The sequence below is a fragment of the Sphaerodactylus townsendi genome, linkage group LG01, assembly GCF_021028975.2.
Source record: "Sphaerodactylus townsendi isolate TG3544 linkage group LG01, MPM_Stown_v2.3, whole genome shotgun sequence".
Taxonomy (NCBI): Eukaryota; Metazoa; Chordata; class Lepidosauria; order Squamata; family Sphaerodactylidae; genus Sphaerodactylus; species Sphaerodactylus townsendi.
The window spans coordinates 182,594,732-182,606,788 of NC_059425.1; the positions used below are offsets into that span (position 1 = coordinate 182,594,732).

The 12,057-nt window shown below is 47.9% G+C and overlaps 1 protein-coding gene across 1 annotated transcript in view; it reads right to left on the reverse strand.

Annotated features, from left to right (window-relative positions):
- TASP1 (taspase 1) overlaps positions 1–12,057 on the reverse strand; it is a 66,687-nt gene that overhangs the window by 23,562 nt on the left and 31,068 nt on the right. The window contains exon 8 of the mRNA XM_048506361.1: positions 3,962–4,068. Coding sequence (XP_048362318.1) covers positions 3,962–4,068 — 107 coding nt within the window. The remainder of the gene's footprint in view (positions 1–3,961; positions 4,069–12,057) is intronic.

Consider the following 12,057-nt stretch of genomic DNA (forward strand, 5'->3'; position numbering starts at 1 on the left):
ACCAGAAAACTCGCCAGGAGAGATCACAAGCGTCACCCAGGAAAGAAAAGGAGAGGCCCTTGTCAAATCTTATCAAATCAACTCCTTCTGCGAGTCAGAGAAGAGAAAGGAAGGTCTCCCTCTCTCCAGGAAACCACACGAAAAACAAAGTGGGCATAAGAATGCCCAACAGAGAAAGTAAATCAAAGCATTTAAAGGCAGCTTCAAGAGTAAAGGGAGAGAAGAAAGACAGGGCATCGGAGGATCATCTCTCAAAACATCCTGGTTCCTTTGATGAACACACACAACGAATACAAACAAGGACAATGATGGGAGGGAGGTTTAATGCAGGAAGACTTGATGCCTAAAGAGAAAGGGGGGAAACAAACAACGTCATTGTGTAACTTCACCAACAAACAGGAACACAAAGAATTCCGGGACAACCTAAAAAGAAACTTTGTGTGGTCAACTTGAAAGGATGCTTTGATGTAAACAGGGAGAGATGAAAGGACCTTTTCATGCCAAAAGATGGTCAAGGAGCTGGGAAGATATAGCCATCAATGTTGCCCAACACTCACTGCCTGCAAAGAACAGTAGGCAGTTGTGGGTACCTCACAGATCTCAGATTCCATGACTGTGCTTTCTTTCCTTCTTTTACCTGTTTAGTATGAGCTCACACATCGGTGGAAATGGGCACACCGAAGGCAGATGAGAAAACCTGTTTTGTTCCCCCCCCCCCCCTTTGGTTCTTCTTCAGATTTGTCACTTGATGTTACCAATTAGTATCACTCTGTGGGTAATGGATCCAGAATTTGAGTCACTAATTTGCTCTCAAACTAGCTTATCTTGTTGACTGGCAAATTTGTATCTCTTGCCCATTCTGTGTTCTCTGCCTGAACAGCACCATACCATGGTACCGTGTTTCCCCGAAAATAAGACAGTGTCTTATATTAATTTTTGCTCCCAAAGATGCGCTATGTCTTATTTTCAGGGGATGTCTTATTTTTCTGTGTTCTGTTCATCGGGCATGCTTCCAAACAAAAACTTTGCTATGTCTTACTTTCGGGGGATGCCTTATATTTCACACTTCAGCAAAACCTCTACCACGTCTTATTTTCAGGGGATGTCTTATATTCGGGGAAACAGGGTAGCTACTGCTATACAACTACAAGGATACAGAGAGAAAATCCTAAAGGCAAGAATGCGAAGAGAAACCCCAACCAAATCCTTGCTGATATTATGAACACCAGAGTAGGAGAAACAGACCCTACACAGGAGTGTTGTGCAAATCCATTCATCAGTAGCTTCAAAATTTAAAATGGCAGGTTGGTAAGCTCATGTTCTGGCATGTGTCAAGCATTGACTTGCCCCTTATTACACAAACTAATACCGGATACAGTCCCACTGTCCCCTATAGATACCTCGAAGTTTTTGTTTTACCCCCCTCCCATTATTAAACATTACCAAGAAAAGATGCATCTCATATAGCGTAACATAACTTCGTCGACATGCTTTTTTCCTGCAAAAATGAGGGGGGGGGGGGGTAATCTAAAGCAAAACATTCTACAGACCAAAGGCTGATTCCACATGGGCCAAAAACAGCGGTGTGAAAACGGTGTGAAAACAGTATAAACCCTTTTACACCATTTTAAACCCTTTTACACCATTTTCACACTGCTGTTTTTGGCCTATGCGGAATCAGCCAAAGTTATTTCCCCCCTTTTAATACTTGATAGCAAAAACTGCACTCAAAAATATTTGGCAGCAGAGATTTTTTTTAAAGTATTAAGATAGTGATGTATAGATGTCCCCCCCCCCCCCCCCCGCCGCCAATAAAGTAACAGTAAGCAATACGGGCCAGGTCAATGCCAGGTCAATGCACAGACACGTTTACCTACCTGGTATTTCAAATTTCATCCCGCTCCAGATCCACAGAAAGTGTTCTAAAGTGAGAAATGTTCACCAAAATCTTAAACTGGAGAAAAGAGCTATCTTTTCATGTTTTGCATTTTTGTTATGCACATTCTGAAAGTGAAAACGAATAGTAAGACAGATGAATCACAACGATAGGACGGATTTATTTATTTTTCTGCAAAGACACAGACCCTGCCATCTCTTCAGAACTCTTTTTTAAGTGGTCGGCTTGTTGTTGCTGTTGCTTTGCAAAGAATATGGAAAAATCTTACAAGTACGGTGCTAGAAGCATCACGCTAGAGGAGGGCAGTTTCAGGTGGATAGACATGTTAGAGCCCCACCCGGGGAAGGGGGGGAATCTGCACATGGCCGCGCCGCCAGATTTCTTCAGCACTTACCCTGGCAGAAGGGTAATGTCATCAGTGTGCAGCCACTGCTGCCCTCCCTGGGGCTGGAGAGGGGCATGGACACTAGCACCAGCTTTCCAGCGCCCCTAACTGCAATGCTGGCATAGCAGGGGCATGGCAGAGTCAATGTTACTCGGCTCCCCCCAGACATTTATTGTGTTACTCCAGCAGACAAAGCCTAAGACTTACAGCACCGAAAAGGATGGTGTAAGTCTATTATGGCAAATAGGGTCTTCTGGGCAGTGGGGAGGCTTTTTTGCATTTCCAGTCTCCCCGTGGCGCCAGGAAAACTCTTTGGAAGTGAGGTGGCTGTGGCGCGCAGCCATGCACACGGCCTCTTGGTTGAGGTTGCCCGTCTGCTAAAACCGAACAAAATTTGAGTCCAATAACATTTTAAAAGACCAATGATGTTCTAGTCAGTGACTAAGTGACATTTGAAAGGTGGAATTTTGATGGTCCAAGATGATACTGGATTCAAATTTTATGCGAGAGGAAGGCAACTCCCCTATTCCCCACCCACCCACCTTTCAACCTGCTATTTCTCCCTGAAATTGTGCTCCTAAGCAGGGGTGTCAAACTCACGGCCCTCCAGATGTTCATGAACTACAATTCCCATCAGTCCCTCCCAACATGAGCATTGGCTATACTGGCAAGGGCTGATGGGAATTGTAGTTCATGAACATCTGGAGGGCCGCAAGTCTGACACCTGTGAGTCTGAGGATCCAAAGGAACAGTGCAGAGAGCTAAATGAGGAGTCCACAGCAGGGTACCTGTGGAGGTGGAACAGCAAGGAGCCACAGATCTGCCAGTGAATGGCATCATCACACTGTCAGTTGTAGAAAGAACACTTACGAAAAGATGCCACCCACTTACATTTTTTTCTTGTGGCACTAGCTGAATTAGCTGAATTAGCACTAACTAAGAATTATTTTTCTTTTAACAAAAAAACTGATTTGGCAGATTCAGGGTACTGCCGTAGGGTCTTCCATTGCTAACTTGTATGTGAACCATTTTGAGGAGAAGAAAGGAATCCCTTTCAAATATTTCTACCTAAATGGGGGAGATATGCTGATGACATTTTTAATACGGAAAGGCAGGTGCACTCAGTTGCAAGGAACTCACAATGAGCATGACATTCAGGGTAATAATATCAAATGTGAAATATCTTAGGATCCAAACCATTAAATGTACTGCCTGTACCCAAAGAACTATACACAGTGGTGGCCAACCTATGGCACTCCAGATGTTCATGGACTACAATTCCCTTCAGCCCAATTGGCCATGTTGGCAGGGGCTGATGGGAATTGTAGTCCATGAATATCTGGAGTGCCATAGGTTGGCCGCCCCTGGTCTACCCTGTACATCCAGGGACTGTTGCTAGCCTTCCCATCTGGCAATCTTCCCAAATGTTGGAACTGCATTTCATTAGGTGGAAGGAGTTGGTACCAGGGAAGAAGCACTTTACACAAACACGTACACACACACATGTGGTAGGACACAGGTGCTTTTTCTGACTGCGGCCATTACAGACAAAGAATATTACAGCTCATTAGGTTTCAATTCACAAGTAATAGCTTCTGATGTCATTAGTTTTCCACTTTGAACTCCATTAAGCGGCAGTGGGTTAAGAGCAGCAGACTGTTTTCTGAAGAGCTACTGACCTTTTCGCTTGATTGTCGTCTTTTCTTCAGCTGGAAAAGATCAGTTTCCACCTTTTCAGCCAACTCCAGTTTCCTCTTGTTCCTTTTGAAAGCCGCTAAGCTGAGTCCTAAAAAAAACATCGAATGGTGCTTCAACTGCCGAAGGATGAGATCCACACAAAAGCAACAGGGTCGTTCAGAGCAACGTTTTGAAATCTGCAACCAAGCGGCATTCTCAGGGCTGGCCCCAAGGCCCAATTACAACTTTGACCCTACCCCACAGAAGAGAGTTGGGAGCGTGTACCAAAATTAGAGTTGCAGTCCCATCTGATTGGGTAAAGGAAGGCAAGTGCTGCTTGGGCAAGCTGTGCCCTTCCCAGGAAAGGTGGTTGTCAGGTCTGTGCCATGCTTGGCCTGGCAGCTCGTATGTACACCGCCTTGGTGCAGATGGTCCAGCTATTATTATTGCCCAAGGCCCTGGGGCCTCTTCTTGCTTGCAAGTAACTAGCTCAATAGTGCTTAACTGTTTCTCCTTATCTGCCTTCCTGAGGGAGTAAACTGCCTGTCCCAAAAACAATGCCTCTTTCTCGCTGTCCTTTCTCATGCTGATATTATGGGAATGCAAGGGTGGGGGGATTATGGGTTGAGTCAAACTGTAACCTACAGGAATATACCAGGGGCCAGAGAGCCAAACCCCAGTTTCGGCTATCTGGCCGTTGGGCTGACACAGATCTAATAAAGCTCTTGAACCGTTCCTGAGACTTGTTATTGACTGGAGTAACAGACCCTTACATTGGTACTCAATGCCCTGGAAGGGCTGCTGTGACCCTTCACAGAATGGCTAACTCTATCAGGCATCAACACCTTTTGCCACCCCTCCAACTATGGGGCCCTAGATAACTGCCAAATGGACATAATCTCTACATTATTGTCCGGGCGCAGCCCTGTCCCCAGCGCCTGGACTCAGCACAGCAGGCAGGACAAGGGCTGGCAAAGGGAGAGACAGCAGGATAACAGCAGACAGAGTAAAAACCAGCGTGAGTGTTGGCAGGGAGGGGCCTCTCACAGCTGAACCAGCTGTTAGACAGAGTGATGAGGGGCAGCTGGGCCAAGAGGAGGAGTAGATAAAAGGAGAAGGGAAATGGGTTTCAGGAGCTGCCGCTGCAGTGGGGACTGGGGAGGGCGCTGGCAGGGGAAGGGAGTGGTAGAGAGGCAAGGAGCTTAGAAGGGGCTGCTGCCCAGCGCTGTGGGGGAACAGGCTGGGGAACCCCGGGCTTCACACCGGCTGCACACCCACCCCACCCCTGTGAAGCATAACAGGGTGGGGCAAGGAAGAAGGGGAGAAGCAATCAGAGGGCTCTCTTCTGTGAGGCAACAGAGAGAGTGAGAGGGGTCAGGCAAGCCGGTAGCTCTGGCAAAAGGCACTGGGACCCCAGGCCAGGGTACGGGAGGAGGGTACAAGGCATGACCTAGCGCAAGGCGCCCGGTGGGCAAGACTGTTCCTTGGCCCTCAGGGCCAAGCTAACATCGTCTGGGGAGTCCAACCCCCAGGTCAGGGAAGGTGGGTCGGTACAGCCACCTGCGGGGCCGGGGCAACTAGGGGAAACGCCACAATTATATTGTCTACAGTAATATAACAAATGGAAAAAAATTGCCATCAAAAACTCTTAATCAATAGTAAGTGTTGAGCTGCTGATTCAAGAATATTCACCAGTTCGATTCTCAAGAAACTCAAAATAGCATATAAAGTTACTTTCCAGTATTATTATTACCTGCCAACTACAACATTTATTTGAAAACACAAAAAGTCTCCCAACCATGAGACCTATTCAAGGAATTGTTGAACTCAGGTTGTCCCATGAATAAAACACAAAATCCATGTAAGACCTTTTAGGTTGGGCCTAATAAAAGGTATAACGTGGATTTGGTGTTTCCTTTGGGATTTTACATGGGCCAGTATTGCTGGCTATACTTTTTGCCACGTGAGTAATCATCAAAGCATGCTGCAATTTGTTTTCTATCTGACTTGTAATAAAAAGTTTGTCATGTTCCAAGGCTTGAAAACAACCCGAAGAAAAGAAATGACCTATCTCTGTAACAGAGGCACAATGAGATGTTATTTAGCAGGACCTCTTATTTATGTCGTCGTCTGCATATTTCGACACATTCATAAGTCTCTGTTAAAGGAGAAGACATTTTTCCCTCCAGGCTATTGGCAACTCTACGATTTCCCAGCCCTATTAATCTTTGAGGATGGATTTTTTAAAAATTCCATCTTTTCATCTCCACACAATCATTGCTTTCCTTTCTGAAATATCTAGGTCAGCAACCACTAGTTGTGATTTTTTAAAAAAAATAATAATTTTCCTTTTAGATACTTTCAACAGCTGAAAAAAGTTATGCTAATAAACGTATCGCTATTAATAATTAAAGAACTGCTGCATTGCCTTTCTTAGAAATAAAGCGGATTACGCTTTAGAAATAAAACTGCCAAATTTGCAACAAGGATGTACAAAAAAAGGATAAAGACATGAAAGAAACCTAAGAATATTGCCTCCCTGAGCAGTATGAGGCCATTCCACCTTGAAAGGAATGGCGTTCTTGAAGGGAGAAGTTGCTCTGTTTGAAGTCAGGTGTTCACCAACTGCTTTGGAGATACATCTGGCAAGCCAGGCAGAACAATCTTTTTGTTTTCCACAACAGCATAGATAACTAGAGTCATCACTGGTGTGGAGTGCACCCTATGGTATCTGAGGTCTATCTTAAAATCACAGTGTAAGAGGGAAGATTATCATTACACTTGTTTTGATATGCCTGCCTGAATCTATTTCATTAAGGACACTCCATACCCAAGTTGTTTAAATCTCTAGCAAAACCTCTTTCTTGGCTCTTTGGACCTGCCATGGTTCACTCAACACGTAGGAAAAGCAGGTGGCTAGGTGGAAAAGCTACTTGTTCTTAGCAAGAAAGATGAAAGATGCCCATACATTTGTGTCAGCTGCATCCTCAGAACTGTGCATTTGCATTTATTTCTTTAAACCTCACTGTTATCTCCTGGAACTCAAAGCAGCTTAGAACATCATGGGGCCCTCCTCCATTTTCTCGCAACTTACCTGTGAGGTAAGCCCGGATGAGTGTTTATGTTGGGTCCAAGGTCACCTAAGTGACCTTCCATGATAAAAGTGGGGATTCAAACCCAAGTTGCCCAGGGTCCCAGTTCCCCAATCTATCTGCTATTCCACACTGGCCCTATTGTGGATTTTAGATCATCAGGCCTCCCGACCTTGCCTGAGCACAGGGGAGAGGAGAAAAGAATGGTGGTCATCAGTGGTAGGTCCTAGAGAGAAAACTAGCAGGGCTAAGTCTTCCTCACAAATATTGGAGACTCTCTCGAGGGTGTCCCAGAGAAATGGAGCATGGAGAAATATAAAAAGTGACCCTTTTTGGAAAGCTTTTTGATCTGCCAGGATAGAAGTCTGCTGTATTCTCTTCCCAATGGCCTGCAAAGAACGCCCTTCTCCCATAAGTTATTGTCTGGACACTAGGGCTGTTTCCACACGGGTGGAATACAGTGCCCCAGGGATGGCAAAAACGCTGTCCCTGGGGAGGCGTTTGCACAGCAGGTGCTGCTGCAATGCAGCAGCGCTGTGCTCGCGCCGCCCGAGTGGCGCAGAAACGCCACTTTTGAACCTCGCTCCACAAGCGAGGTTTTTCAAAAGTGGTACCTTCCAGCTGCTGCCGTACGAATGGCAGCAGCTGGAAGGCGGCGTTTCCCTCCCGCCTTCCCCAGCCGGCTTAACTTCTCCTGCTGGCTTCCGTAGCATTGTGGAGGCCAGGGGACATGCCCCCTGGCCTCCATCTCCAGAGCCATCACTCTGGCTAGGGGGGCATGTCCCCTGGCCTCCACAACGCGATGGAAGCCAGCAGGAGCAGGTAAGCCGGTTGGGGAAGGTGCAGCCTGTGCGAAGGCTGCGCCTTCCCCTGAGCCCCTACCAGGATTGTCTGTGCGAACGGCCCCAGGGGTGTGTGTGTGTGATTCAGCCGATGCACCTCCACTCAGTGCCCATGCGGAAAGGGCCTAGGATCACAAGGAGAAGCTGAAATAATATAAATAATAAAATAACAGCATTGACTTTTTTTTGTTTTTATGGCAATCCACCATCAACCTAAAGGATTCTGGAAACTATCCACCTCAGAGATCACCATCCTCCTGTTCTATATTTTCAGAGTTATATGTCCAGGATGGTGTTTCGGTCATATCAAATACATCACATACCAACACTATATCACTAATCTGAAAAGTTATTCTTCAAAAAATGAACCCTTCATCTGGCTGCAAACGTTATACCAGCAAGCATGAGTCTTTATGTTTTAAAAAAATGATGCAAGTCAAGTCTTACTGACTAGTGGTTTAAATCATGATTCAAACTGACTGTAATTTAAATCAAATCTACCCTGTTGGGAGTCACCATTAAATACAACATAGACACTGGGGGGAAACAAGCCACGCGACCCAGAAAACAGAATAAGCCCAATAGAAAAAAAATACTCATTCTCAGACTTTAGAAAAGCTATGGAACTCTGACCAATCACACAGCACCCCCTGGCAGTCATTCCTCAGAGTGAAACAGGCTCTGAAGACAAAATTGCAAGAGGAAAAAACATAACTGGCAAAGGTAAAACAAAGGTAGCCCACGGGAAGCAACCCAGTTCAGCAATGCGAAGACATCAGCAGTCACTCAATTAACTACAGTTAGATCAGACACAAAGGATAGAAAATAACTTTAGTGTCAGAAAATGATTGAAGTCTATAAAATTATGCATGGGGTAGAAAATGTTGACAGAGAGAAATTTTTCTCTTTTTCTCACAATACTAGAACCAGGGGCCATTCATTGAAAATGCTGGGGGGAAGAATTAGGACTAATAAAAGGAAACACTTCTTTACACAACATGTGATTAGTGTTGGGAATATGCCGCCACAGGAGGTGGTGATGGCCACTAACCTGGATAGCTTTAAAAGGGGCTTGGACAGATTGATGGAGGAGAAGTTGATCTATGGCTACCAATCTTGATCCTCCACGATCTCAGATTGCAAATGTCTCAGAAGACCAGGTGCTCAGGAGCAGTAGCAGCAGCAGGCCATTGCTTTCACATCCTGCACGTGAGCTCCCAAAGGCACCTGGTGGGCCACTGCGAGTAGCAGAGTGCTGGACTAGATGGACTCTGGTCTGATCCAGCAGGCTAGCTCTTATGTTCTTATGTTCTTAAAATGAAACCATGCTGCATCTACAGGCCTAATCTGCACAGCAATGTTCCCTGTAAACCACGCAGCCGCACAAACACCATATTGGTGCCACGCAGATCAGGCGGCCGCCAGCAGGGGAAGCTCCCGTGGGCAGCTCACTTCTGCACAGTTCCCTCCCGTGGTTAGAGGGACTGTTGCCGCAGACTTGCTAAATTTTAGACAGTTTCAGAGAGTACTGTGTTGGTCTGCAACAGAACAGCTAGATTCAAGTCCAGCAACTTAGAGACTAACACGATTTGTCGGCTATGAGCTTTTGAGAGTCAATCTTACTCATGCAGAATTCAATGAAGGAATCCCAGTTAGAAACGTAATGTGACAACCCAGGCTGTAGGAGGTAAAGGCTAAACCCTCTCCAATACATCTGATGAGGCTGGCCCTAACTCTCAAAAGCTTATGCCAGAATAAAACTCATCCGTCTTTACTGTGCCACTGGAGTTGTGTTTTGTTCTGCTGCTACAGACAAACACAACAACATAAATGGACACAAGAGGCGGCCTGACATGAGAGCGTGCGAGCGGCCCCCAAAGAGGCCGGCGCAAGAGAGGCGGCTCTGCATGGAGCCGCCTCTTCCCCGTCCCTCTCCCACTCACCTCGTCGCCTCCGTCGCCCTGCTCGCACCGCGCCGCCGGGAATGCACTGTTTACCAATGCACTGGGAATGCACTGTTTTTGGAGGCGGCCTGACACCGCCCTGGGGGAGGGAAGCCAGGTCGGTGCTGCTGCATTTTCGCAGCGCCACCTGTGTGAACGGCTCCCTGGGGACGGCGTTTTTGCCGTCCCCAGGGCGCCGTTATGGTCCGTGCAGAAAGGGCCAAAGACTCTAAACTGAATTTTAAACCAGGGTTAGAATTCTAGTATATGGGAGGAGAGACAAACCCTGGTTAATTCATGCACCTGTTTGGGGTTGGGGGGGGGGGGTAGCAGCATTTTCTTTACATAATTGAAAAATCACATTTTCATAAAATCATAGTTGGAAGAGACAACACAACCATCAAGTCCAATCCCCTGCCATGCAGGCACACACAATCAAAGCATTCCCAACAGGTGGCCAGCCTCTCTTTAAAAACCTCCAAAGAAGGAGACTCCACCAAACTTCGAGGCAGTGTATTCCACTGTCAAACAGCCCTTCCAGTCTGGAAGTTCTTCGCCATGCTTATGTGGAATCATGTTTCCTGCACACTGAATCCATTACTCCTTCTCATAGTCTATAGAGCAGCAGAAAACAAGCTTGCTCCAGCTTCAACATGACATCCCTTCAAATATTTAAATGTGGCTATCACCCCTTAACATTCTCTTCTCCAGACTAAAAATACTGATTTCCCGAAGTCTCTCCTCATGGGGCATGGAATCCAGACCTTTTCCCATTTTGGTCGCCTTCGTTTGGACCCGTTCCAGCTTGTCAATTTCCTTCTTGAAATGTGGTGCCCAAGACCGGACACAGTATTCCAGGTGAAGTGTGACCAATGCAGAATACAGTGGTACTATTACATTCCTCCATCTAGACCAGGGGTCGGGAACCTTTTCCCCTCAAAGAGCCATTTGGCTCACCCTCCCCCGCTCACCCCACCCACTCGCTCGCAGGCCCCCCCTCCGCCCACTTGCTCGCTCGCTTGCGCCCGCCCGCTCACCCCCCCCACCTGCTCACACCCCCCCTGCGCCTGCAGGGCAGGCGAAGATGGGTCCGGCGGCTCGGCCTGGCCGGCCGCCGGAAAAGCACCAAGAGCCAAATCAGAAGGCCCAGCGGCCCCTGGCTGTAGCCCAGCGGGAGAGGGATGCTTCCCGCCTTTGCTATTGGTAGGCGGGCGAAGATGGAGCCGGCGGCTCGGTCTAGCCGGGCCGCAGGCAGAGAGCTCGGCGGGCGGACAGGAGCCAAATCCCGTATGGCCTGATTCGGCCGTCATGATAAGGATACTCGCCTCCGCTGCTTGCAGGGCGGGCGAAGATGGAGCCGGCAGCAGAGATGGAGCCGGCGGCAGAGCGCCCGAGGCGGGCAGGAGCCAAATCCCGCGGCGCGGCCTGGCCTGCCGCGGAATGCTTCACCCTGCCGCTTGCAGGGCGGGCGGCGATGGAGCCGGGCGGCTCTGCCTGGCCAGTCAGCCGGCAAAGCGCCTAAAGGCAGGAGCCAAATCATATGGCGCTGCCTGATATCTGGCCGGCCGCGGGAGAAGGCTGCGCCCGCCCTGCTGCTTGCAGGGCGGGCGAAGATGGAGCTGGCAGCCGGCAGAGCGCCCGAGGCGGGCAGGAGCCAAATCCCGCTGCGCGGCCTGGCCTGGCCGGCCGTGGGAGAGGAATGTGCCCACCCTGCTGCTTGCAGGGCGGGTGAAGATGGGGCCAGCGGCTCGGCTCGTGGAGCTGCAGAACAGCAGCGGAAGAGCCGCATGCGGCTCGCGAGCCGCGGGTTCCCGACCCCTGATCTAGACACTATACTGCTGTTGATGCAGCCGAGAATTGCATAGGCTTTCTTGGTTGCCGCATCACACTGCTGACTCAAGCTGAGTTTATGGTTTACTAAGACTCCCAGATCCCTTTCTGTACTGTTGTCAAGCCAGGTAAAACCCATCCTATTTCTGTGCATTTCATTTGTTCTGCCTTACATTTATCTCTGTTGAAATTCATTTTGCTAGTTTTGGCACAGCTTTCTAATCTGTCCAGATCATTTTGAATTCCAACACTGTCCTTTGGGGTATAGGTTACGCCTCCTTATTTGGTGTCACCTGCAAATTTGATTAGCTTGCCCCAGAGACATTTTGCCTACTGCAATCATTACATAAATTATAATTGTGCAAAACAATATTCAGTTGCAAAACCAGCC